The sequence below is a fragment of the Ramularia collo-cygni genome, assembly GCF_900074925.1.
Source record: "Ramularia collo-cygni strain URUG2 genome assembly, contig: RCC_scaffold20, whole genome shotgun sequence".
Taxonomy (NCBI): Eukaryota; Fungi; Ascomycota; class Dothideomycetes; order Mycosphaerellales; family Mycosphaerellaceae; genus Ramularia; species Ramularia collo-cygni.
This window is the reverse complement of record NW_019716274.1, coordinates 473,063-499,190: the sequence shown is the minus strand read 5'-3', so window position 1 is coordinate 499,190 and position 26,128 is coordinate 473,063. Positions and strand designations below refer to the sequence as shown.

Below are 26,128 nucleotides of genomic sequence, written 5' to 3'. Positions count from 1 at the left end.
ACTGATCAATTCTCATTGATAATTCGTATGTAAGTAGGAAATTTTGATTGAGAGATCTGGTCGGGCTGGTGGAACGCAGAGCGAAGAATCGCAAAGGGTCGTGGTAGGCCGACCTTTGGTCTTCCCGTTGCTCGAAGCCTCACTTCCTCACTTCCGACTCCACCTTCGACTGCAAGCTGCCCATTCGCATCGCATTGCAGCCACCCGCCGAGCATTGGCTTGCAGACCACGACACCATCGACAGACGACACCATGTATGCTTCCATACCCTCGATTTTCAGGATGTGACTGACGCGCCGGCAGGGGAGTACCCTTCGAAGCACTGCTGCCCTATGTTATCTGCACCGGCGTATGTCCCACCGCGACCGCGCGWTACCTCCTCAACACTGGGGATTACCACTGACGCCTGAATCTGTGCAGTTCTTCGGCCTTACCGGTGCTGGACTTTCCAAGTTGAGACACATGCAGAACGGGGGCAAGCGCCAGAGGCACTCGGTGGATCAGTGGGACAGACAAAGTACGTCAGGGTGGGCGGGAGAAAGCACGAGGGCAAGGCTGACACGGTGTTGCAGTGATGGATCGCGACCGACGCCTTACAGGGTTCCTCAGAGGACAGACGGACAACCCCAAGGCGCCCGCTGGCTTTGAGCTGAGCAACCCGTGGAGAGTAAGTGGTACTCGGTGCTGTTGACGTTGGGGAGGACACCATGCTAATATGTGTCAAACAGCTTGAAAAGGGCGTATGCTAGACTCTCAATGTAACGCCCAGAAATGTTCCCTTTGTGCTCACATAACTTCAATCATGCCGAGGTAGGTGCACCACGAGCGTTTTCCAGTTCTAATAGCGAGAAACATCATCGCAGCCTCCTGCTGTGCTGCTGTGTGGCGATGCACGGAAGACGTGCAAAGGAGGCCGACTCGGTGGACTCAACAGTCAATATATGCAGAATGGACGGACACAGTCTCTTCGGTCTGCAGAGGCATGCAATCTGTGTGCGAAGTTGCTGCACGTCATGTTGCCCGCTACCATCAAAATCAAGTGGTCGAGAACAATGACTCAAGAGATGAAAGACCAAAGCTCAGCGCTCTCGATTGAAGTTCACAAGAGTCCAGGAGCCCTGAGGTGTATAGCTCGCAGCCCTCATCCCGACGTCTCCTGGCTGCCCCCACAACACGATAAAGGCTCGGTCTTCTTTGACAACAGAGTCGGGCGGTAAGGTCTTTTTCCCTAAGATAACCCTACTGGTAGCAACAGTACTCGCTCTTCTGGGCGTTTCCAACCCATTGACGTCAGCACACACCTCTGAGCCTCATACGGGTACATTGAGGTATTGACGAGAGTACTCTGAACAGTGCTTTCCTGCGCAACAGAAGACTTTACGACTCACCGCAGCTCTAGGCAGATCCTGGAAGCGTTTGCGTAGGCAAATGCAGAAGTTGAACACGCCAGACTGTCGAGCGCTCACCGTGAMCTCCTTTGCGTGATTGAATGATGTGGAACGGCGTTGGCGCTTCGTGTACAGCAACAACTCTCTTTACGGGAACTATCAGGAAGTACGATGGGATGTCAGCCTCGGAGATATCGACTACTCTAGCCTTCCCACCCGATTAGACGCTTCCGTAAGACCAAATTTGACCATCGGCCGGTCAGATGTCGCGCTCACGTGTTATAGCTCTCGCACGCATCGGAGTGTAACAGACTTGGAGCGGGCCAACGCCAGTTGCAGGTTGCTCTCGACCGAATTTGCCGGGAACCTTGCTGAAGTTTAGTACTTTACGCCGCGCATTTCATTCTGATGCTTCAAGACGCTAGAGAAACCTCGTTCACCACCCTGGTTAACGCCGACTGTCAAAGAATGCGCCTGACCGCCCGCTTCCGCCATATACCGCAGACCGAGCAAGGCACATTGCCCAGATCCAGCACACCTCCGCGAACACGGACATTGGGTTTCGGGCATGGAAATCCACCAGCGACCCACATGAAATATGGAGAACCCCATATTCTACCCCATGTGTGAAACCTTGAAACTCGCGCTCATGCGACGTCACCTATAACGATTTATCGACCTTACGCGTATAGAGAGTCCTTGTCGCATAGAACAACCATTCAATCATTGGCACAAAGATTATAGCAGACATTCTGTTATGCTTCAACTTTCTGCCTGAAGGATTGATTTGCGAACTCAGGTGCGCGGGGWTCGCGGTTCGCACGGAGAACGCCACCGAGCACACGGCATGGACACGCGTGCAGGCGCCTTCAACTGCAATCCTTGCCCTCGTGGGCCCGGTGTTCCCTGCAGATCGATAATGCGACAAGCTCGTGGGCGTCGCCACGGTCTGAAGCTTAGCGGTCTTATGCAAGCATCAGATGAGACTACGAAGGCTTAGCCCAACCGGATCAGTACTGCGATTCTGTTGCATAAGACACACGGTGTCAGACAGATGCAGAGTCGAGATCGTATTCCTCTAGCTGCCGCTGTCTGATTTCAACGTGGCCGAAGTGGAACCTGTGAGCTGGAGATGCTGCCGCTTACAGTCCAACAGAACGGACGACGGCTCCACATCTCAGGCGCGATAACATCCTCCAAGACGTACTCCCGTACCAGGAAAGGCAGGTGAAAGGCAACCCTGAACTTAGGCGACATCTGTTCCCGTGCGTCCGACTCATTGACTTGGAGGCCCTTAACTCCGTCCGCGAAGCAGAGCTCATAAATAGTGTCTCTGTGCCGCCATCGTGCAGTACAAATTCTGTACATCGCCTGCTACTGCTATTCGACTCAAATTCTAATAAGGCTTCGATAGTCTGGCAAGAAAAATGGATGATCACTTGGAGCGAGTAAGCACTACTCAATACAGTCATGAACATCGAACATATATCTGAATAGAACAGCTTCACACCCATGATCTCGAAATTGGAGCCACAGAGGCTATTCAGCACCACTACGCACGTCACGTCGTCGCTACCAAACCCGTATCGCAAAGAAAACTCGACTTCGAGCATGCAAGACCTCGATGGCTTCGAGAGTGTGTAGCAGAAGCAACAGGAGTCTTCTTCTATGTATTCCCTGGCATAGCCGCTACGGCTGCCTTTATGCTGAATAAAGAGGACGCTGCTTTTGGTAGTCTATTCTCCGTTGGGTGAGTCGGATCGTGTCTCATATCGTCTCGCAAACACTTAGCAAACAAGCCCTTAACAGGCCGTTTTGTGTTACAATAGCTAACGGTTCAACAGATGGGCATTCGCCCTAGGAATAGCGTTTGCTATAATCACCTGCGCTCCTGTTAGTGGAGGACACTTCAACCCGGTAAGTCGAGACTAACGCACAATGCTCCATCACAGCGAAGAGCTCATCATCTCTTAAGAAGGATCTTGAACGCTGACGAGAACTAGGCCATCACGATATGTTTCGCAGTCWGGCAAGGCTTCCCGTGGAAGAAGGTGCCGTACTATATATTCTCCCAAATCCTCGGATCTTTCGTTGCCGGTTTGCTGCTCATGGGCATGTATCACCAGCAGATATCTGCATATGAGGAAACATTGAGGGCATCCGGCGTGACGAGCATGGTCTTCAACGGAGGACCAGCTTCCTTCCTTTGCTCATTCCCAGGGACCGAACAGAATAATCTGGGATATCTGTTCCTCATTGAGTTCTTTGTTGACTCCTATCTTGTGAGCATTTCCTCTTTGCCTCTCACGACAATCTTACTACGTTCAACCTAACAACATCCAGGGTATCGTGATCTGGGCAGTCCTCGACCAAGCAAATCCGTTCATATCGCCGGCCGGTGCACCATTCGTTATAGGCCTCGCCTACGCAACCATGGTCTGGGGCTGGGCTCCAGCCACCGTAAGCACAAACATGGCTCGAGATCTCGGGACCCGGATTGTGGCAGCGATATTCTACGGCAAGGAAGCATTCACCTTCCACAACTACTCCTGGATAGCAATTCTCGTCAATATCCCTGCGACGCTATTTGCAACAGCCTATTATGAGATGCTGATGCGGGATAGCCTTCACAAGATCAGTAAAGGTGCAGCGTACCACGAGAATGGAGAAGAGGGTCTGATGCTGCATCTGACGACAACAGGTATGGCTATGGAAAAGGGAGCTTCGAACGCTACTATTGCTGGTAAGAGGATGGAGTGAGGGGGCAGTCGATGCGTAGGATGTTAGAAGCGCACAGACTGTGGACTATGAAGATTCGTGTATGAGATTATGAACTGTCGCCTTTGAACATCAAAATCCTCATGCTGTAAATTGGATATACAACGCCCTGAATCACATCTCGAAAGGAACAAACCGTGTTTTATGTGTTATCGAGATAGTATCTAGCTACAGTGCCAATCAACGTCTCAAAAGCGAGCGAAATAATAGACTCAACGCCAAGATTCTGTCCATCCAAGTGGTCGACCAAATCAGAATCCTGGCCAGAGAGAAGAATCTTAACGATGACCAGAGCACACATCCTGATAAACGTTCTGCTCCAGCGCCTTGGCACCGTTAGGGATCCAGCCCTTGCTGAGAGCAAGAGAGTAATCCCATTTTTCGTTATGCGTCTCCGTCTTCCACGTCCACCAGATCCAGCCCTGCATGGCAGGCTTATTGCCATTGGCAGGCTTCTCGTATAGTTGCTGCTGTGCTGCAAAGTATTTGCGGTAGAATGAACCATTGTCGTCACCGTCCACGCTGTTGATGTTGGACCACTCTCCGGTAATCAGGAAGTCTTCGCCCTCGACAGAACGATCATCGGTGCAGGCTTTGCTCATGRGATCGTTTCGATCGGTGTTGCCAAATCCGATGTAGTTGTGATCATCAAAGGCTGTACGACGATCGTTGGCCACGGCCGAGTTCTGTCTGGGATTGCCGGGTACCCATTTGTCGCTCATGAACTGTTGATATGGTCAGTAATAATCGGGAACGTTCTGATCTGATTATAGCACATACCTGTACATGAAGGCGCTGGTCTTTGGAGATGTTCATGTCATTTTCCTTGTCACGGATGGACTTGAGGGCGTTGGGGTAGTAGTCGTCGAACAGGCCGTGGTCGTAGCCAGTCTTTCTGATTCGGTCGCCTTTGTCACGGTAGGTGACGGGCTCGTTGAGAACCTCAAGCATGCCAACAGCCTTCTGGTAGGATGGCTTGCTGTGGATGTACTCCGTCATCCTACGAAGAAACTCCTCTGCGATGGCAAAGTTATCGGACTGGAAGAAAAAGGGGACGAGGTTAGGGTCCTGGCCGGTAAATGCGTCCGACYGTTGTCGACCTGGTGCAGCATGCAAATCGATGATGACGAACATTCCCAACTGAGCAGCCTTGTCGACTACTGCATCGAGATACTGATGCTGTCTGTCGCCGTCTGGAAAAACTTCCCCCTTTTTGACAAGAGATGGGAAGAACCAGTATCCCACAGGTATCYGAATGGTGTTCAAACCAGCATCGTGAATGTCCTGGATATCTTGAGGCGTGATCCAAGTCTTCCAATGGTCTTCGAACCTGTCATTTCCCTCGTCACGCTTGTCACCGGAGTAGTGATTCTGCATGCAATTGGACTCGGATGGGCTAGACATCGATTCTGGATATCCGCAGTCGTCCTTGGGTATTCCGCAGCCAAGGGAGCCTTTCCATGATTCGCAGGCCATCCAGGGCTCGACAATCAACCATCCTGTGTGGTGTTAGAATGAGCTCAACACACAAGGTTCGGTGGCTATACGTACCACCCAAGTTGACTCCTCGAACTTTCGAAACACCCTGGGGCAAATTTGGCAACGAACGAGCTGAGAKATCTCCCACACGTGCAGTCATGTTGAAAGCATCAAGGTCTCGATCCATAGGAAGCCAGGCATAGGCTGAGGTGGCAAGCGCCAGTGCTATAGCAGCAGAGTGTAGCATTGTGGAGACAGTAATCAGGGATAAGAATGCTGGGATGGAAGCTGATGCTGAAGAGAAACCAATGTAAACATGCCTTACCTTTTGTATRTGAAACAGGATACGCTCTCTGAGCGGCTCTACAATTAGACGTTATGTTCGCAAAGTCTCGAAGCTGGATGCCCTACGTTAGCAGGACGAAAAGATCCCGTGTTGACTTGATGAGTACAGCCTGTTGACGGAAGCTAAATGCATGAGTTACCTGTTACGGGACGGATCGACGTACTCTGAACAAGTGCTGCCCAGGAGCACATCAAGATGACTCGCCGCGCTACGTTGGTGGTGTTGCTACTAGTTCTTCCTCCTTCAGCCCGAGCGACGGCTCGACGTGGCATTTAGGCCCTATACCACGATAGCACTATATTTAGTGATGTTCGTAGATTCTTCGTCGAAGGATGAGAATTCGGGGGCAGCATCGGAGCCAACTTGGAAGTCTGTGAAGCTTGCAAATTTAGGCGGTTAGGCCTCCCGTGGTATAATCAGCGAGCATCCTATGCTTCAGGCGCGCCATGATATATTCAAAAGAGCGTATGAGACGCCCTACGCTACTGCGAGAGAGTCTTGCGCTTCGCTTTGTGGTCATAGTCGCAACGTCTCGCTTCGAAGGCTCGCAATCGACACCCCTTTGGGAAGCCCCGGTGGTATGGAAGGTGGCGTTGCACTGTTTTCCTCGGACGAACACGAGAGCTTGTGGAGATCTATGTGCCCTGATGAGATGCCGCCAACCTTCGATCTCGAAATCTTTTTGCTCTCTTGTATTTTCGACTGTAGCAGCTTCGCGCTGTCTCGGCATCAAGCGCTGATTAGGCGGCTCGCCCGTGCGGCCATAGACTCTTTCAAATCCGCTGTCGACACCGGAGCATGTGAGCTGTTTCAATACCGCGATTCTTTGTCTTCTGCGCGGATCAGAATATGGTTGCTCAATGCAGGAATCCCGCCTCTTCTCACACACTTGATGTGAAGTCTAATACGGCGTTAGGGTTGGGGTAGTGTGAGTGCCCGTCACCTGAAGCACTTGGCAATGTTGAATCAGCTTCAGGTTCTCATGAGAGTTGATGAATTTGATTTCGCATGACCTTTGTGGGATTGCAATGCGATGTCGTGTTTAATATCCCGGCTGGTTGTCTCCGTCTACCCGTCTTTTCGGTCACTCTTGCAAATCTTCATCTCGAGACAGGGAAGAGTCCGACTTCATCGTAGACCCTTCAAGCGATTTTTTTTAACACTGATGATTGACCGCTTGTCCGGCATTGAATACTCAACGGGAGATGCACCGTAAGTAATGATCTCATGCAMGAGTAAAGCTTAAGAAATAACTCGAACAACAGTCTCGACAGGAGACGGTTTTTTTGCTTGCGCCCGCATACTATTTGGTTCATACTTCCTAGCCCTTCGTTCTACTTCCTCTTTATCTTCTTCTTCCTCTTCTTCTATTGTCCAGGTTGTCCGACACCGAGGCCTTGGACCGAACTCAAGCTCGTCACATCGGTGTGCTCAAAGACCGCACGATCGGGATGGACCAGCTTTGAGGCGTGAAGATGGCGGCGGGCCGATGGAGCGATCAGACTTCAACCCCAGAGCTGACAGTGAATGATCTTGGGCGTTATGCGACCGAATGTTCTCGTCGATGGGGAGTGCTCTCATCCCATACGAGCTGATCTGCCTCACGCATATCACTCTTTACGCGTGTACGTCGCTGCGTGATACCGAATGGAGTACTGCCGGTAAGACCGAGACAGTTGCATGCTGACGCTCAAGTACGCCGCGGCTCGTGTGGCATGGCAGGTGCCCTTCTATGGCATGGTGTCCTGTGCCGTGTTAGAAGAGACTGCTTCGCCTCCCATTTCTCACATGTTCTCTCATCCTGATCCGCCACCCTCAGAGACTTCAATCTCAGTCCGAGGACGCGCTTTGTTGAGACCTTCTAATAGCATGCAAGCCTTGCAAACAGCCTGAGAAGACAAGTAGCCACAACGCTCGCACTGTCCAAGTTTCTGCTTGGGCTTCCCAGTATTACGAACCGGCTGATGACTATGCTGCTTCTCTTTCTTCGGCCGAATCGAAATTTCTTGAGTGTCTCTGTCGTAAGTTTTGCCAGACTTTGCGGGCATCTTGATCTCGGTCTCATTACCATTTACGGCGGCGATTTCGTCCTGGCGGAGCTTCTTTTCCATTTCTGCCATCTCACCGCCACTGGACTTCCCATTGGCATTGCCGCAACCTCCAGCGGCTTCGTCCTCGGCACCTTTCGCTTCGCTACTGCTACACCCACCTCTGCAATTACCGTCCGCATCCGGGACGAGCTTCGCCATGTCAATTCCTGATCGAACGACATCAAGAATGCTCTCTGGCCGGATGCGCTCYAGGTTCTTTATGAGCGTTCGTGCGGACCCACGAAACGCCTCTGGACTGTAAAGACATTCGGTACTGAAGTAATCCAGTTTCTTGTGATGTGCGTAAAGTACAATCTCCTTTTCATAAGCGTACACCAGTGGCTTCGATCGCTTCACATTTGTGATGCCAACCTTGCCATCTGGGGAGGTTACACTTTTGGCAGAAGGCGTGCTCGTGATGATGCTCGTTGCCCTACTCAGTCGGGGGAAATCACCTCTGAGGAGATTCATAAGCACGGTCTCTGCCACATCGTCTGCATTGTGACCGGTCACAACATGCGCCACGCCCAGCATGGCAGCGCCGCGATCCAGCGCCTGCCGTCTGAAGACGCCACAGTAGGTGCAATTGCCTTTCTTCCCGACCTGCGCGACGACCTGATCCATGGACCAGCCGTACAACTCCGCATAGCTCACAATCTTCAGGGGGAGCTCATACTGCGCGCTGTGTCTCTTGACCGCCTCGAGGCTGTGATCTCGGTAACCCGTGATGCCTTCGTCTACCGAAAGCAGAACCAGATCCAAGCCCCAGCCGTGGCGGTCGTTGAGTGTCTTGAGCACAGAAGCGAGGACGGTGCTATCCTTGCCACCGGAAGCTCCGATTGCCACTCGTTCACCAGGCTCGAATAGTTTGGCAGAAATGATCGTCTCGGCCACTTCGCTCTCGAAGAGTGCGATGAAGCACGGTGCACAGATCCTGGCGTGATTCTTCGGACGTAGAATCTGGGCTCTCGCCGTCTTGCAGATTTGGCATGGCTGCGGTGGCATGATGATGACGAAGTGAGTGTGGATAATGGAAGGTGACTAGGCATATCCAAGCCAGGTTGGAATAATTTGGGCTTACCTAATAAAGTTTATTCAAAACCATTCACATGACGCCCCGCACAAATGATCGACACCGAGCGCCCGTGCTGTGCGAGCAGGCAGACATCCTTGAGCAACGACAACAACGTCACGCTCCTAACTAACATCGTCTGAAGAGCCCTCCAGTTACATAATACCCATCTGAACTCATTCAAGATGAACAGACTCTTCGGCGCCAAGAGCACGGCGCCCAAGCCTACCCTCAACAGTGCCATCTCCAACGTGCGCTACCTACACTCTACCAATTAACGCAAGGCACTGCTGACATCTTGTAGGTCGACACACGAATCGAGTCGATTGACGTCAAACTCGCCAAGCTCAATGCCGAGCTCTCTACATATCAGCAACGCCTTGGTCGCATGCGAGACGGGCCCGGCAAGAACGCCATCAAGCAGAAAGCCATCAAGATCTTACAGCAACGCAAGATGTACGAGTCGCAGAAGGATCAACTGCAGCAGCAGAGTTGGAACATGGAGCAGGCAGGCATGATGACAGACAATCTCAAGAACACCATGGCCACGGTGGACGCCATGAAGACGACGCAAAAAGAGCTGAAGAAGCAATACGGAAAGATCAACATCGACAAGATTGAGAAAATGCAGGATGAGATGGCCGATCTCATGGACATGGGGAACGATATCCAGGAGAGCATCAGTCGTAGCTACGATGTCCCCGAGGACGTGGATGAGGCTGAACTGGATGCGGAGCTAGAGGCGCTGGGTGAAGAGGTCGATTTCGGGGCGGAAGCCCTTGGCGAGGGCGAGATGCCTGGGTTTCTCACAGAAAGTGCTGGCCCGCCGCAATTTATCGACGAAGCCCCAGAGCTGGGAAAGGAGAAGCAGGCGGCGACCTGAAGGAATCCGTCCTCCAAATGCGCGGAACTTGAGAGATTCGACCTTGAAGTAGTGAACCCCATTCCCAGCAGCCGGATGCGATATCTAACAAAAAGGCAGACACTTCGCCAGAAGGAACCCTCGATAGTGCATCGAACAATATCCTCAAAATTGGCGTCGCGGAAGCCACAGAACTTGACGTCTGGCCACCTTGAAACGATCGCGACCTGCCACCGAGCCCATGGACCTATGAACGACCGTTGTTGCAATGATCGAAGTCATGATCGTAGTAGGAAGAGGGCCTGCGTCGTCCCTTAACGGGTATACATGCTCAGCTATTTCACAGTCTTGCGCTGGAAGACTCCGAAAATGCCACGGAGGTTGAAGCGAAAGATCACTGCGCACATCAGCTCATCAGACTCCTTCGAAAAGCATCGCGGTGAAGTGTTGGAATCCGCGACTATATTATGTTTAGGAACCGAACAAATCCAGCTCGTTCCGCCAACGTCAGCGACTGGTAGAAGATAGGCTTTTTGTGTTGCGCCGTCTGCAGCATTACCACGCCAATAATGTCGTTGGTGACGGATGTATGTAGATACGTGCAAGGGTTCAAGGACATGCGTTCAGCAAGCTTTGCTCCTGATTCATGCATGTCACTGGCCCCGGTGCCCCCGGGCCCCGGCTCATCAAGCAAAGTGCCGATATGCTTCTTCTCGAAGGAATCGGCTATTCTACCTCGTCTCCCCAAAACATGTCGTCAGTGTACATTTTACTGACTCGCAAAATGTTTCACAAGTCCGAATGTGAGCAAGGTGGCGAGGGGCGACGAATGCTCATTCAGTGATAGGAGTGAGCACCATATAGCCAGGGCGCTGATCGAATGAATGAAGCCACAAACCATCGAGTCTGAAACGAATACCGCCCATCTTGATTTCTCAGGGCGTTGAAGTTGTGATTGCTCAACCACGCGCAAAGAACAGGTGCTCCGCATCCCGTAGTGGCTTGGCGGTTGACTTTTGGTACCTGGTGTCCAAGTTCCAGATGTCTCATCAAAGTAGGGTAGTAAGGTACCATCATATCATCCACGTAATTGGAGAGCCTCTCGCAATGTACATGTGAAGGGCGTTGGAAGGTGACCGTCCCCGCGTGTCGCACACTGTTGTAAACAAAGTCGTCTCGTTCGTCGTCCTTCGTGCAAGCATTCGACGTTGTTGAGCATCGAAGAACGACGCTGACGAAAAATCCACAACTGTATGCTTCGGTCTAGAGGCCTGAAACCCGCGGTGGAGACATGCTTCAGAAGCGCTGGTACAACCAGAAGAGAAGTCCTCGCGGCGGCTACTGATAAGAAAGTCTGGCGAAAGGCCAACAGATAAGTGCTTGGCTTGTTAACAGGACATAATCTGCTGCAAGCAAGCTGTATGAACAGTTCGTGACACGGCGGCTGTTTCAAAAGTGGGCGGCTGCTTATTATTTTTATACAGCAGAAGCGCCCGCAGCGAATCCACTACAGCGCATCGCCGCATGCAAGGGCGGGATTCGAATAGAGTTATACCGAGATCTGGTGGGAGAATACTTCCAGATCACATGAGATGTTCGTGTTGTGAGGACCCTCGAGGAAAGGACACCTCTTCCCAACACTTTAGAAGATATGGAACTGTCTCAGGCACCTGCACGCGCTTGTCGCAGCATGTGAAGAACATCCCTCGACACGGTTCGCAATGGTCGATCATGTGGGGAAATGCCCAGTGTTATCCGTGGGACTGGAAAGCGCCTGCTGATGATTAGCGAGAAGCCCGAGTGGTCTTTGGGTAGCACCTGAGCACAATTGGGCATTTGCAGCAATACCGGCTATTGGCGGGGCAGGACATGTTCCGACATTCAATCTAGGTTTGGAGCAGCCGCATGAGCCCGCGGTGCTGTTCATTGTCAGATGCCCATGGGAATAAGGTTTGGGCGCAGGGGAAAAGCTTCGCGAACCGTGGTGCGGAAGTGGCGGAGAGGTGAGCCCAGAGATACGAGTGTCTATTGAATCTTGACGATGATGAGGGCGTCGCCATTGGCTGGCTTGTCCGGAAGCCGGGGTGGATTATTGATTGATTGATGCGAGGCGGGTTGGGTTTACTGACGACTTTGACGGAGAGGGCCCGCCCGACGCCCGGAATGCCGCCTTTGTGAGCGGGCTGCATCGACTGCGGACTGACTGACACTCGCAGCGTTTGTGATCGCCCCAGAGCATGGCGATCAGCGACTCGCAAAGACCAGGGCTGGAGGCACAGTGTTTGCCACGCCCGTCGCACCAATGCCGTGTGAATAATGCACGCCGTTAATGAATGATGACGGTCGGTGGCATGCAGAGGCTGAAGGGGCTCGCTGGAGAATGCCAACCCCCAGCCGTCGAGTCGAGTGTGAGTCCTTGCCTTGCAGTGCGCGGCGGTACGCGACGTTGACGGGGGCTGATGCGATGCGACATCCACAGGTCGCCGCAGCTTCTGCCCCGAGCTGTGGACTGGCCCAACAGGTAGGCAATCAGCGCAGCGTCTGCGACTTGTTGGACGAGCAAACGAAACGCACCAGCGCTATGCACACCATAATCTGAAACTCTGCGGAAAGCCTGTGGGGGAGAGGTAGAGACCCCTGCCGTCCAATCAACGCCGTGCTGGCTCGAGGCTGGCTAACGGCCCATACCAAACTCTAACTTTGGGACGAGCGACGCGCCTGGTGGGAGGTCCACATCTCTGGACCTTGCCTCCAGCCCAGAGCGAGGGTTAAGTATCGCAGACGCCGCCGCCATGGCATGTCCTGCCTCATCACCATCGGACTGCCTTTGCCCGCTGCACCGCCGGACTTGTCCCTAATACCGCCCAGTACACCCTACCTTACCTCCATCGCTAGAACTACAGTACAGTACAGCCAGCCCAATCACCCCGGCCTGGAAGCACGCAGCCCGCATATCTGCACCCATCCTTCCCAACAAGCCATCGCTCCTCCGTGTGCTGCCAGTAGTACGACCATCGATCCATCGTGTGCCGCCGACTCGGATCTCCCTCCAGACGCCCGTATCCCTAGTTGTTGCACTTGTCCGCTGGCCGGAAAGTAGCCGATTTAATCAGTTCGATCTTTACAAGCATACGCTGTCTTCTCGGGAACCCCAAGGCACTTATTCGGCGCTCCAAGAACTTTTTCTGTGCGGTCATACCTCAGCTACACATCCTGGCAGAGATTGTTTCAATCTAGTTAATAATCTTGATCGTCACTCACTCGAGCTTTTGCCAGGCAGCAACTCGATCTTTCTAATTCCTATTGTCGATCTGGTTTTTATCTCCTCCGGATTTTTTGAGATCTCGGCCCCGGGTCAGCTCGACGACGTTCGCAGCTTTTTTCTACTATTGTCGCCAGACGTCAATAGTAACAACTTGCTCCAAACACAAAACCGCTTGTGTCGCTCACGTACCTCCTCACTCCACTCCACGACCTCGTCACCGATCAACATAAGCCATGGCCTACCCTACCCCAACTTCATCGCAGAATGTTGCGGCTCTTGATCACTTCATATACATGCCTGTTTCCCAGGAAATGATCAACTACCTTGGACACAAGGCCGCTCAAGTCATCCGATGCGAAGGCCAGACCTCAAGCAGCAGGTCGCAGCAGCCCACACCGCCAACCACACCGCCTCAGGATACTAGTCGATCCAACTTTGAGCCTGCTCTCCCATCTCTCGAGCTATTCATCACCACACTGGTTGAAAGGTCCCACGTGCAGGTCCCTACCTTGATGACATCTCTTGTATATCTTGGCCGACTCCAGCAACGCCTCCCTCCGGTAGCAAAGGGCATGAAGTGCACTGCGCATCGCATCTTCTTGGCCTCGCTCATCCTAGCCGCGAAGAACCTCAACGATTCATCCCCAAAGAACAAGCACTGGGCACGGTACACTGCCGTTCGCGGCTTCGATAACTTTGGCTTTAGCTTGACAGAGGTCAACCTCATGGAGAAGCAGCTTCTTGGTCTGCTCGAGTGGGACCTCCGCGTGACCGAGGATGACCTCTACTTCCACTTCGAACCATTCCTCGCTCCTATTCGCACATGGCAGATTCGCCAGGCAGAGAAGCAGCGTATCAAGGAAGAAATGGCAGCTCTCGAGAAACGCCAGATTGCCTTTGCTGCACAGCAACAACGCCGCGCAGCGACAGAATCTTCGCGATATTTCGAATCTCCTCAGTCGGTTGGCCAATACACTTACCAACAATCAATGTACTATGCCACGTCATCCAACAACTCCTCGCGCGCTCCTTCGCGAACACCATCACTATCACCACCAACCCGAAGCCAATCATCAGCATCGAACTTTTCAGCGGACTCATATGGCTCATCTTCATCACCGGCCAGCATCGCCTCCTCTTACACCGACTCAGTCTGCGCCGAGCCTGCTGTACATATCCAACAGTATGAGGGCCAGCACGTGCCTTCTATCGTTCATATCCCATCCAAGCATGTACCCACAGTGCTCCCTCATCACACACTGCCGCTGGAACACACCGACCAGCAGCCCGCGAAGAAGCAAAAGACCAACATCTTCAGCCGATTCCTGCCTACAACATTGAGCCGTCCGGGCGCAATGAGCGGCTACTAAAAGCTCACCTATTGATTTTGGACTTCTTGCATACATATTCGCGAACATTGTTTAAAACACCAAAAGGGGGCATCTGGGAGATGACAATGACATGATGACGTGCATGGGCTCGACTGGATTGAGCTGTTCTTGGGTACTACAGGAGTTTGGATGGAGCAGGARGTCTTTAACAGCATTATACCATTGATGATGCATTGCGCGGCGCTTGGGAAGAATCCACCATTGTAGGATCAGTGCCTCGAGATTAATAGGCACGAATAGTAGATTTAGCAAGACTCAAAATTTGAACGGCCTTGACTGATCGATTCCTGCTGAATTCTCCCGTTCTCGGGCTCCATTTCTATTGTTCCCATCCTTGTTGTTCGACCGATTAGGTTGATGCCCAGCAAACCTTGCTGACGCTTGTCGTTCCCGACCATCGATGAGGCTGACTTGGGGATCAAAGCTTTCGACACGGCGGCCGAAGCAATGACCTCAAACAGACCATGCGTTGTATCAAGAGCCAGGGCCAGGGCTAGGGTCTGATTCGCGAACCAACGTTGTTAAAATGAACGGAAGACAAAGGTGTGTGACTGGCCACTATGCGTGATGTGTGTATGTCGTTCTATGTCATTATGATGATTTGCGAAAAGCATGGAGACGAATGGAGTCCTGGGCAGCCTTCCATGAAACGATTTACCAACTTGCGATACCCCTCTCACGATCGAAACCTCCTCGCAGCTGCCTCTCTGGCTTCACAACCTTGCCTTGCAGCACCGTGAAGCGCACCAAGTTCTCGCAATCCTCGGGCCGAATTCGTGCAAGCCAGATACACTGCGCGGCTTCGCCGTCTGCATTGCTCTTGCCTCCCACCTCATGGTCTGGACCGTCGTTGGCCATTTGCTCCTGCACAGACCGTCGGGGCTCGGCGCGGCGATAGACCATCATGTTGGCGCTGTACTTGTGACCACCAACATGGTTGATGAAGTATATGCCTACACCGCCGGGCCTCTCATCACCTAGGTCGCGAAAAAGTCCGAGGGGCCTTAGATGGCGCTCGAGCTCGCGACGGAGCAGGGGCGCGGATTGTCCGCAACGAGCATCACGTGTGGCATGTGAGCAGATGAGGATGACATACTTGTGAGGACATGCTCGCAGTGAGAGACCAGCGGGAAGGTCCTTGGGAGGGCCTGGCATAGGAGTGTGCGGCACATCCCCGTTGCCATTTGAGTCTCCGTTGGGCTGGGAATGGGCGTTACCGTTAGATGGCGGAGGAGCGTTGTCGTCTTGAGGATTGTTTACACCAGTACTACCGTTGGAGAGGCTGGAGCTTGTATCGAGGGGCGTGGTGTTGGTTGGTGCTGTGTTGATGACGCTCTGGATAAGATCTGGGACGTGAGTGGGCTGGACGTTCTCCACATAGGTGAAAGATGGCATGAGAAGCACCGTGGTAGGTCGCTCCTCTCCATATGGCCCACTGTGACCGCCAGCCACCTCAGGCACGGGAATGTTGCTCGCGCTCAGCATCAGTCTTCCCTCCACCTGGCCAATGTGCTTGCCGATTGCTTCCATGACGCTGTGTTTCTCGTCCTCGACATCGCGCTTCCAGTCTGTCTTGCCCGTCGCCACAATCAAGTGACGACTCCAGCCCCGGATCTCGCCATACAGCTTGTCGTCCTCGTCTATCGACCATTTCTTGGGGTAGTTGATCGAGCAGTTTGCACAGTCCTGGAGGCAATCTTCGCCGTCGACGGCGGGATCGGTCGGAGTAAAAAGCGCTCCATATTTTGTTGCGGTCAAAAAACCATCAGGGCCAGGTTTGGTGTCGGCAGAGTTTGCATCGTTGGCGGGCGTGAATCGATTAACGAGCGACTTCAACATCCTGCTGGCTGTTGATGGTCCGCCCATCTTGTCCTTTCGTAATCTGATCAATCGGATTAGTTTGGCGCTTGGCTCAGGTAAGGTAGCGTCTAAACTCCCCCCCACTTGAAACACCTCGCAATGGACGACGGGACTTCGCTCGCAGGTGGCACCGAGGGGACTTTATGCACCGGCTACAGAGCACCGGAACGAAGTGGACATACCTTACTACCTGCCTGTCAGACATATCGTCCTTTTTTCGTCTTTCGGAAATCCCCGAAGGATCGCTCGGCCGAGCTGAACATCGGGGATAGCGGACTCGCGTCTTCACCAGCGGCAACGCCCAAAACCACATCTTGGCAAACGGACATGTGCGCAATCAATTACAGATCTTTCTCAGTTGAAGAGCCTATCGATGCCGCGTGGCCGATCGCTCTGCAAGATCCGCTGCGATGGCGAAGCTGTTTTTGGCAGGCTCTCCGGATGCAGAGTCTCTAGTATGGGACGAGAGTGTACTTGCCATGGCCTTCGGATCTCCGGTGCGTAGATTCCTGGGTATTGACCACCATGACAGCACCGAGATTGGTTTRACTGCGGCGTCATATCCGCTGGCAAAATGGCGATGTGTGCCTCTGGGGCAGCGCCCACATACTGCTGTACCTGCGAAGCCGACACCGCCAGAGGACATTGAGTTTGCATCTTTCCATCATGACGGTGATGAAGCCCACTTGAACTTCTTGGAATACTCCCTTGCAGTTCTCCAGAACCTGGATTCGTCTCAGATCGGACCTCCCCAGGGCACAGCACTCGAGGAGTCAACATATATGACCATTGGATCTTTTGGTACATCACTTTCGACGGACTCAAATTTACAGACGAGCTCGGGCTCCCTCGCTTCTTACTCGTCCGAAAACCCTCAGCAGCAGATCGTGAACTTTTCGGGACAAGTCACGGATCTACAGAACATCCCAAATGCTCGCCTCCTCAAGTCAATCCATCCTCAAACCATGACGGTCAACATTCTCGCCAGTGTCATATCTGTTCAGCCAACACGTACGGTCAAGCTTCGTAAACGCACGGGGGAGATGGAAATTGTTGAATTGCTGTTGGGTGACGAGACGAAAGCAGGATTCACTACCACCTTCTGGCTCACATCCGTGGAGTCTCAAGCGGGAAGACCACCCGCGAGCAATGCCAGACAAAATGGGCTGCGAGACCTGCTGGATAACCTACGTTCAGGGGACGCACTGTTGCTGACCAACATCGCACTTGCGGAGTTCAATAGCAATGTCTTTGGCCAAAGTCTGAGCCGACACACCACCAAAAATAACACGACGGTGACTGTCCTCTCCGCCGGCGTCGTGGGTCTCTCAGCCCCGGTGACTACGAAGCTGAAACGAGTGAAGGAGTGGGCAGGCAATTTCGTTGGACAGGGCACGAAGCGTGCTGCCTCCCCGAGAGACGGCGGAGATGGAGATGGAGGGCGAGGCAAAAAAGGCCGTCATGATACGGTTCTTCCTCCAGACACGCAGTACGATTGAGGAAGGCTCTGGACTGTTGGACAGTCGTGCCCAGATCGTCTGCACACTTCGTCTTTGCGAAGAATCTTGTGAGTCTACATAAAATCTACTATTGGCTCGCTCGTGATGTTGAGTGACGAGAAGAGAACCCGATGGGAGTTGCGTCGTGCAGTCTTGTACGGAGGCAGAAATCCACAAGCTAAGTTGGTATTTTCGATATTTTGCCGTGTCTAGGCGATAGTGCTCTCCTTTTCCAAGCGTGTCTAGATCCTACCGGTTTCCCCGTAGCAAGAGTGGGCAAAGCAGTTCAAAATCACCGCATCACCTGCCGTGTTTGGAATTTAATGGTCGGAAGTCGCGTTTGTTCAAACACAGTCACAGTCACCGCCACTTTTCCGCACACCCAACAACACCAACAACGCGACAGCAACAACACCTCTTGCGCGTCCATCTGATGAGACACCACCACCTGAGCTCCAGGTTCAGCGCCCTCGCTGCTACGATCATCGGCAGCGCTCCAGCAAAGCAGACTGGCCTCGACAACTCGCGGCCAACCGCACTCGGCGTCAACTCAAGTTCCGCTGCTCGAATTTACCTCACGAAAGGCGGCGGCGGCGGTCCAAACAATCTCATCATGGGTAAGTCAAACAAATTCGACTACAGTAAGCGTGGGAGTTCGGGAGCAAAGTTGGGGCACATAATCTCGCGTGACTTGAAGAAAGAAGCAGAACGCGCGCACAAGGACGCAGAGAAGGCCGCCGGTAAGGTTCGTACGCGGAGTAATGGGAGCTGTGGCAGCAGCAGCAGTGCGCTCGGACACGTGACACGTGATGGGGTGGTGCTCGATATTCAAGTTCCATTCAAGGATCTTGGCGATGAAGGGGCATGTGCCATGGCTACAGGCCTGGAGGATGCTCTTCACCAGGGACTTGTGCTTCTGGAAGATGTCAATCTCTCGGGCAACGGTATCACGACCGTGTCGCTTGCTCGACTTGCGCCAGTGATCAGGCTGGCAAGACATGAGCTGAAGACGCTGAACCTGGCCGGCAACAACATCAAAGTGGAGACTGTGGAAGAGGCGGAGCAATGGGAGACATTCCTCGAGTCGTTCAAACACTGCTTCAGGCTGAGGAGACTCGACTTGAGTGGCAACGTGGGTATCGGAGCGCTCGCATTCGAGATCATGGCCAAGGTGTACGTCAACGAACTACCTATCAACCCACTGGCATTGCAAGGCGAGACATCTGTCATATCTCTCAACTCCGAAGAGCAGCTTGTGGCATCAACAGAAGTACTTTCTTTTGTCGACAACATGTCAAAGGGCGCCATCATCAAGCGACGGATGGGCCTCAGATCAATTCCATACATCACGCTCACAGACACCGGCCTAGATGACTTGTCTGCGTTGTGGCTGTCCTGCATCCTCGAGGAACATCACTGTCCGACCCAGCTCATTGACGGGTTGAATGCCACCCCAGCAAGCTCGAAAATTGCGACCTACCAGCAAAACAGCCTCTCCCGTGGTGTCGATTGGAATATGAAGCATCCGGACCAGAATCGAGACGGGCTCTACGTCCTGCAAAAGGCGGAGAAATTCAGAGAGCAAGTGACGTTGGCCGAAGATGAGATCTTCGACGACACAGAATATGCGCTCGAACCCCACCATGCCGGCCGACAAGGTGACAGGCGGGCGTCCCGAGGCTTACCTGGCGATCGAGCCAGCGTGCGCTCAATCAGGACTGCGGATGGTGGCGAACACGAGCTCTCCGAATTGGAGAGCGCCCGGAGGCGGTTGCAGCGCTCTCTTCTCACCAATCATGGAGCTTCGAAAGTCGAGCTTTGGAGCGCTGCACTAAGACTGGTGATCTCATCCAGAGTTCTTACAGGCATCGGCCCGTCAAGCAGGAATGCGAGCAGGTTCCATACCGGACCTCCCAAATTTGACTTCACCACGTACAGCCAGGCCAACGCCATCGAAAAGAAGGCACTGGCTTCGCGTCCAGTCACTCCTAAGCTCTGCTCGGACCATTCACTGAGCTCGCCCAAGACACCTTCATGTCAAGGAACGTACGCTGCGACACTCACGGCTAATAGCGAGCGAGACGTAACTTTGTCAGACACCACGAACACGCCCAGGACTGCCAAGGTGCTCTTCAAGCCACATCGCAAAGGCGTCCTGACTGATAGCAGCGAGACGGTAGAAAAGGTGGACAGTTCTGCAGTAGGCGATAGGAACCCGCAACGCTTTGTGCAGTGGCAGGAAGAGCACATGAAGAAGCAGGAGGAGGATCTGAAGCCCTTCAGAGACGAGAGGCTCCCCAGCAACCTGCCCAGCCACCTAGTGGATCTCGTTGCTGGCTTCACGGTGACTGAGCGAGCAAAGCAGCGTTTGTCTGACAAGCAGCTGCAGGCCGCGCTGTCTTGGGGCAGATCTCGGACCAATCTTGAGACGGAGAAGGAGTGGAGAAGGATGGCGGACGGTTCTCAAATCTGGACTCTCCTGGAGAGCATCGGGTGCCTAGCGTATCACAGGAAGTGATGGAGGGATCGATGATCAAGCAGAAGCGATGATACCAAGTCAAGTCTGACGGCGAACTACACAGCGGTGCCAGGGCGTACACACGGCAAGAGCGCCCAGCGCATAGCTGAACTAGCACGTGACTACCAATAGCTACAATGCTCGCATGAGTCTTAACCAGATACAAAGGAGCGTCATGCTCCTCCAATCAACCGAGATTGCGCGAGATCCAGAATCGTGATTATGTAACCAGGTGATTTTCCGCGCTACGCTAACATAGAGACACGTGGTGGAGTGCAGGCATCTTAGCTTGGGTGCGCGCGGTAAATGTTAGGGGCATCTTCGTAGGACGCGGCCGAGCAGTCCATCGGCGAAGGACAAGGATGGCGCATTTCTCATCCTCCGGAGAGCGTCTACAGCGGATGTGAGAAAGCTGAAAGTCGGTTGTTGGTCAAATCCACAACCGTGCAATGCTGTACGTCATGGTGATCGTCCGAAGGATGGTGGAAGGATGCTGTGCGTTGGGCGGAGGATGATGATCAGTCCGAGATTCCGAGGCGGTCCTTCTCGGATGCGTGCAAACTTAGCTCCATCGAACAAGCTTTCATCAGGCATTCCACGCGCATCATGCGCAAATCATGAGGGAGGGATGCATCCGCTTGTTCATCAGGATTCAGGCCTGCCACCGGGGTGTAGAAGTCTCCGAGCACCAACAATGCGTGATCCTTCGCTTGCTGCTATATAAAGAGAAATGTGAGTACAAGCCGCAAGTTGACTAACCGTTTCTTTCGCCTCATTTCCTACATCAAGAATTCCAAGCTCTCATCAAGACATTACCAGCCGACAACCTCGAGGATTGTGAAAATCGAGAGTGCCGGATGTGACAGGGATTGTCTGAGGTCAGCAGGGTAAGTCCTAGTCCGACTGTTCGTGCCACGGCCACCTCGGATGCCGTCCATCACTGTGCACCGTCCACGATGACGAACTCGGAAGGCTCGAAGCCGTCTGATGGGGGTGTGACTGCTGTTATATACTTGACGAACAACTCCTCCGTCCAGCGTGGACAATGTCGCTCTGAGCAGACAGACACCCGCTTCGTGTGAGGCATACGTGGGACATTGACCGCCAAACCAAGTACGCCGCCCGGTGCCGGCAGGGCCTGCAGATTGGACAACCACAAGACCATGGACATCGAATCAGCCAAGCCGCAAACAGGCACCGGGACACGACTGCACGTCGACAGCCCTCCGCGAAGCCATAATCAACTGTTCAGCCGCATATTCAACACTGTCTTGCCACGATCCAAGCTTACACACCGTGCAGTTCCAGTAGTCGGACGACCGTGTCCGCCACATCATCAGATTACAGACATGAAGCAGAGTCCACTTGTTCCACTCCCGTCATCTCAGCTTGATCCGGAGAATCAGCACCAGGATCTGGCCTATCGACTCCACAGGGGAGAAATGAAAGCTTACCCGGCTCCAGCAGCAAGTGCTGTCAACCATGAAGGATGGAGTCCCTGGTCGCCCGAACATGTAGGCACAGACCTCCGCGAACTCAATCATGATTCCTGCTGCCTTGCCTGCGGACACCGCGAAGGCGATACCTTGCTCAAGGTCCGTTATGAGCCATTCGCTGCGAACCTCCCGGCTTATTACGACCACGATCCTGCCCTGTTGCCGTCCTACCATGACACCCAGAATACGCCGAACTCGTGCTATGCTATTGACATGCCACTCCATAAGTCCCAACCCGAACTYTCCATACTGAACAACGACTCCGGCGAGGCACCTCCACCACCACCAAAAAGGAATCCAAAGCGGCTAACGATGTCGAAAACATCGAACGCCGTCATATGCGAAGAGTCCCATGGCATGGTCGGAATGCAAGACACCCAAGACGTCGATGTACTCCACGGTACCAAACAACATGACAGTGTACGGAAAGGCGTCGTCAACGTTATTCGCCTTCGTCCAAACCCCTCCCGCCCGGAGAGGAGTAGCTCACTTGCCCAGATCCGCGCACAACCATCGCCATTGGGATCGCATCCAGTCGCGATGAAAGACACTAGCGAATTACCTATGCCTCCCGTACCACCGAAGAATGCTCGAAGACAATCTCCAAACATCAATGTCAGACCTGATGGTAAAGACCGACCCTTTGATGTAGATCCGGCAGATCAACACAAAACGAACGTGCGACGGCCTCCAAMGGGTATTCAACATTGGTTCGACGCTTACATCAGCTCCGACGATGACGATGATGGTGATGATGAAAGCAATGACGGACATGACTACGGCTACGACGAACAGCAGCCACAAGAGTTGCCCGCTGACGAATTGCCACGGCCGGTCTACAACCTTCCCCAGCGATGCTCATCGCTCGCAGCCGACAGCCTCGCACAGAGCAGGACTTTCACAACGCCGGACAAACGCGAGACATTCGACACATTGCTCAGCCCTATTGAGTCTGACAGCTCCAACAGCATTCAGTCGTCTCATTGTCGTGGAGGCAGAAGGTTGCTTGGAGTCAGTAAACGGGTTGCAACGATGGACCTTGCGCAGCAAAGTGTCTTGTCGACTTCTTCGTCAGACTATTCCAGTAATGAAGACGATGATGATTTCCCTCGTCATGCGCCGCTCCGAGACAGCATAAGAGACAGTCTCCTCGATGATCGCAACTTTGAGTATGGCTCTGCAGCATCAATCCGTCTACAACGACTGTCACCACCTGAAGCGCTCCATAGTGCCCGTGTTTTGACGAACCGACCCAACCGTAGCATGGGTGACATACGTAGCGCAGCTGGGTACACGCCGGCGCCGCGCACCCATAGCCAACATGCATCCGTCCGTCCCCAAACTTCAAGTTCTCGAACCTCTGAAGGTGTTGATGGAACTCTACGACGCTTGAATGGCTTCAGCTCGGCGCCACATTCAGTGCACGGCTCTCCCCCGTCGGTTACCGATGCTGCGCATGTGGTGGCAGTGACAGATGAGGAGATGATTGTCCTCGAGATGATGCGCAAAAAACGAGCAGAAATGCAGCAAGCATCTTTCACGGAGGTTCTGCAACGAAAACGCAACGAGCGAGATCGAAACGAGCAGATGCTCCATGGACCGGACGTCAACTGCAGCAAAGCGATCATGTCGGCTGCCGAACGCTCTCCAACTGCGTCGCAGCTACAACTGAATGACATGCGTAAAGCTCAAAGCGATGCTGGGTTTGAAATTAAGCAATTTTTGGGCATGTCGTCGCCGAGCCAGCCAACGGAACCGAGTGCGAACGGGGGTCTTATGCTGCCCGCGACTTTCTACACCCCAAAGGATGCATCTAACAGAAGAGAGGTATGTCTAGAAGATCAGGACGACCTAGAGGCAGCCCAGCGCAGAGTTGAGCAATTCATCGCTACTCAAGGTGCCGTACCGCCTTTGAACAGCATTCGAACGATGCGTCGACCATCAAATCAGGCGCTCTCGCCAACGCGAGCAGTGGAGCTGGCTATGCCTCCTATTGCGCCGTTACGCAAACTTCGTACCAGCTCTTCTGGCGCTGAGGCCCATGGACTGCAGCGCCAAGTTTCGGCCATCAGAGATCCGCATCCCGGAATGCATATCTCCTGTTCTCCAGTCTCGGCCATACCATCGTATAGCTCCTCGGACCGCGACTTCCCGGCTGCTCATGCAGAACGTCCACGTACTGCCAGCGCACCCGTCAATCAACGGGGGGTGGCTTTTCAGAGAAGTCTGCCGCGGATCAACACTGACGAATCGCTGGATACCCAACGTCATGCCCTCAATGCTGTCTTGGAGGGCTGGAGTGGCCTGGGTGGTGGGCGACTCACAAATCCTAATGAGATGACAAGTCAACAAGTGCAGACTTGAAGAGGAGTGCTTATTATGCGCACGATCTTGTGGAGGATAATAGAGATAGTTATAGTTATAGATACCCCAGCTCGCACTCCCTTTGTCCAGACAAAAATGTCAAATTCATTCAGAGTCTCGTAGACACATATGTTCCAGCATTTGACAAACCTGCTGACATCAAAGTAATGATGAGACATCCTAGCTTTATATTGTCAAATGAGCAGTTCTTTGACAGATCAAAAAGTTTCAATTCGTGGCTTTCCCAGTGCCAGAGCGCCATTTGCTCCCCCAAAGCTATGTGCTCGCTATAATTTAGTCGTCATCTTGTACGATTCTAAGTATAATAGTACGGTGAATCAGAACATCGCTCATTTCAGTGGCATCGTATCGTATCTATCAAGGCAGCATTGAGTGACTCAAAGCTTTGCCTCAATTTTCGCAACACACTCGGGGAATTCCTTCCAGTTGTACATGGTGACCGCCGTTTTTGTCTCCTCAGCGAGGGTCTTTGCCATCTTGGCCTCCTTCTCCTTGCCCTCTTCAAGCGCGTAGATACCGACGTAGCCGATGCATGGGATACCAGCACGCATAGCCGCCGTTGCGCCAGATTTGCTATCCTCCACAGTCAAGACCTCCTCAGGCTTGACGCCCAACTCTTTGCACGCATGCAGGTAGATGGCGGGATCCGGTTTGCTGGTGGGTGGGTCAAGGGATGTGGCGGCCGAGTACACGTGCTCGTCGGTGAAGAATCGCATGAGATTGCACTTCTTGAGGGACGCGACCACACGTGGCTTTGCAGAGGTTGATACAACGGACATTGGGTAGCCCTGAGCCTTGGCCCACTCGAGCTGCTCGGTGACGCCCGGGCATTCGATWGCCTTTTCGCTGAGCTTCTCTGTCACACGACCGAGTTCTTGTGCAACGTAGGCGTCCACATCGTCTGCCGTCATGCTGAAGTTGTGCTTCTTTTGAAGTCCAATCAGCATGTTCCGGAAGTTGTTGCCAACGAAATCCTCGAGCAGAGAGTCGGTGGTATAGCGGGCATCGATTCCATATTTCTCCATGACCTCGTTGGTCAAATCTGCGCAGGCCTCAAAGGCCAAACGTTCGGACTGGCATAGTGTGTTGTCACAGTCGAGCAGGATGTACTTGACCTAGCGGGGCAGATCGTCAGCGTTGCTCCACATACGTCATGGTGGGATGGACAACAAGCAGGAGAGGGCAGTATAAGATCAGGGGAATCTCATGGACAGCGTGTTATATGCTCCAGAGCATACACAGATCATTCGGAAATAATGGAGAGAGTGTGTCGGGCACGTAAATGAGTGGAGTCGCTTACCTTGCCCATGATTACGGTTGTAAGTCCGGATGCGGGGATGTGATTGTTGGTTTGGATTGCAAGCGATGATTGGGAGCGATGCTTTGCAGGTCGTCGKGATAGAAGGGTGCTGTCAAATTCGAAGTGGCTATAAAACGGAGTAAAGGTGTCGAAGTCGTAGTTATTTATGAGGTGTGAATGTTCGGAAGAAGCAGGCAAGTCCTTGGTTTTGACCAGAGAACAGGATTGCTTGCACGTGGTTTTGGCTCAAGAGCAAGGGCCCGGCTCTCCTCGGCCCCGCACAATTTGGACTATGATGCACGAGCTGCGGCATATCAGGCTCCGCTCGCTCCGGATCGTAGATTTCCTGTCTAACTCCAGATCTGCAGTGATAAGAGGGAAGAAGCCTTTGTATCATGA

The 26,128-nt window shown here is 53.1% G+C and overlaps 11 protein-coding genes; 7 read left to right on the top strand and 4 right to left on the bottom strand.

Moving 5' to 3' along the window:
- Positions 1 to 252: 252 nt before the first annotated feature.
- On the top strand, positions 253 to 749 carry RCC_10027 (uncharacterized protein; the record flags this gene model as incomplete). XM_023775262.1 has 5 exons in its annotated part: positions 253 to 254; positions 304 to 349; positions 421 to 517; positions 573 to 667; positions 729 to 749. Coding segments are annotated over 5 exons (261 nt in total).
- A 2,066-nt stretch (positions 750 to 2,815) lies between these two features.
- On the top strand, positions 2,816 to 4,148 carry RCC_10026 (related to Putative channel protein, exgression is glucose repressed by Mig1 and Mig2; the record flags this gene model as incomplete). XM_023775261.1 has 5 exons in its annotated part: positions 2,816 to 2,836; positions 2,891 to 3,138; positions 3,233 to 3,305; positions 3,392 to 3,670; positions 3,732 to 4,148. The coding sequence occupies 5 exons, from the start codon at positions 2,816 to 2,818 to the stop codon at positions 4,146 to 4,148; spliced, it is 1,038 nt and encodes a 345-aa protein (XP_023631029.1).
- A 296-nt stretch (positions 4,149 to 4,444) lies between these two features.
- On the bottom strand, positions 4,445 to 5,892 carry RCC_10025 (related to SPR1-exo-1,3-beta-glucanase precursor; the record flags this gene model as incomplete). XM_023775260.1 has 3 exons in its annotated part: positions 4,445 to 4,891; positions 4,947 to 5,665; positions 5,718 to 5,892. The coding sequence occupies 3 exons, from the start codon at positions 5,890 to 5,892 to the stop codon at positions 4,445 to 4,447; spliced, it is 1,341 nt and encodes a 446-aa protein (XP_023631028.1).
- Positions 5,893 to 7,787: 1,895 nt separating this feature from the next.
- On the bottom strand, positions 7,788 to 9,086 carry RCC_10024 (probable PP-loop ATPase superfamily protein; the record flags this gene model as incomplete). Its single annotated transcript, XM_023775259.1, has 1 exon — positions 7,788 to 9,086. One exon carries the CDS (start codon positions 9,084 to 9,086, stop codon positions 7,788 to 7,790), a length of 1,299 nt encoding a protein of 432 aa, XP_023631027.1.
- A 252-nt stretch (positions 9,087 to 9,338) lies between these two features.
- Positions 9,339 to 10,036, top strand: RCC_10023 (probable SNF7 family protein (Cta1); the record flags this gene model as incomplete). XM_023775258.1 has 2 exons in its annotated part: positions 9,339 to 9,404; positions 9,458 to 10,036. The coding sequence occupies 2 exons, from the start codon at positions 9,339 to 9,341 to the stop codon at positions 10,034 to 10,036; spliced, it is 645 nt and encodes a 214-aa protein (XP_023631026.1).
- A 3,477-nt stretch (positions 10,037 to 13,513) lies between these two features.
- Positions 13,514 to 14,650, top strand: RCC_10022 (related to cyclin pclA; the record flags this gene model as incomplete). Its single annotated transcript, XM_023775257.1, has 1 exon — positions 13,514 to 14,650. The coding sequence occupies one exon, from the start codon at positions 13,514 to 13,516 to the stop codon at positions 14,648 to 14,650; it is 1,137 nt and encodes a 378-aa protein (XP_023631025.1).
- Positions 14,651 to 15,325: 675 nt separating this feature from the next.
- Positions 15,326 to 16,537, bottom strand: RCC_10021 (related to sucrose cleavage protein; the record flags this gene model as incomplete). Its single annotated transcript, XM_023775256.1, has 1 exon — positions 15,326 to 16,537. The coding sequence occupies one exon, from the start codon at positions 16,535 to 16,537 to the stop codon at positions 15,326 to 15,328; it is 1,212 nt and encodes a 403-aa protein (XP_023631024.1).
- A 404-nt stretch (positions 16,538 to 16,941) lies between these two features.
- RCC_10020 (uncharacterized protein) lies at positions 16,942 to 18,030 on the top strand (the record flags this gene model as incomplete). Its single annotated transcript, XM_023775255.1, has 1 exon — positions 16,942 to 18,030. The coding sequence occupies one exon, from the start codon at positions 16,942 to 16,944 to the stop codon at positions 18,028 to 18,030; it is 1,089 nt and encodes a 362-aa protein (XP_023631023.1).
- Positions 18,031 to 18,463: 433 nt separating this feature from the next.
- RCC_10019 (uncharacterized protein) lies at positions 18,464 to 20,548 on the top strand (the record flags this gene model as incomplete). Its single annotated transcript, XM_023775254.1, has 1 exon — positions 18,464 to 20,548. The coding sequence occupies one exon, from the start codon at positions 18,464 to 18,466 to the stop codon at positions 20,546 to 20,548; it is 2,085 nt and encodes a 694-aa protein (XP_023631022.1).
- A 1,349-nt stretch (positions 20,549 to 21,897) lies between these two features.
- On the top strand, positions 21,898 to 24,408 carry RCC_10018 (uncharacterized protein; the record flags this gene model as incomplete). The annotated part of the gene is made up of 1 exon (XM_023775253.1): positions 21,898 to 24,408. The coding sequence occupies one exon, from the start codon at positions 21,898 to 21,900 to the stop codon at positions 24,406 to 24,408; it is 2,511 nt and encodes an 836-aa protein (XP_023631021.1).
- Positions 24,409 to 24,806: 398 nt separating this feature from the next.
- Positions 24,807 to 25,738, bottom strand: RCC_10017 (related to HAD superfamily hydrolase; the record flags this gene model as incomplete). XM_023775252.1 has 2 exons in its annotated part: positions 24,807 to 25,544; positions 25,730 to 25,738. The coding sequence occupies 2 exons, from the start codon at positions 25,736 to 25,738 to the stop codon at positions 24,807 to 24,809; spliced, it is 747 nt and encodes a 248-aa protein (XP_023631020.1).
- Between the last annotated feature and the right edge of the window lie 390 nt (positions 25,739 to 26,128).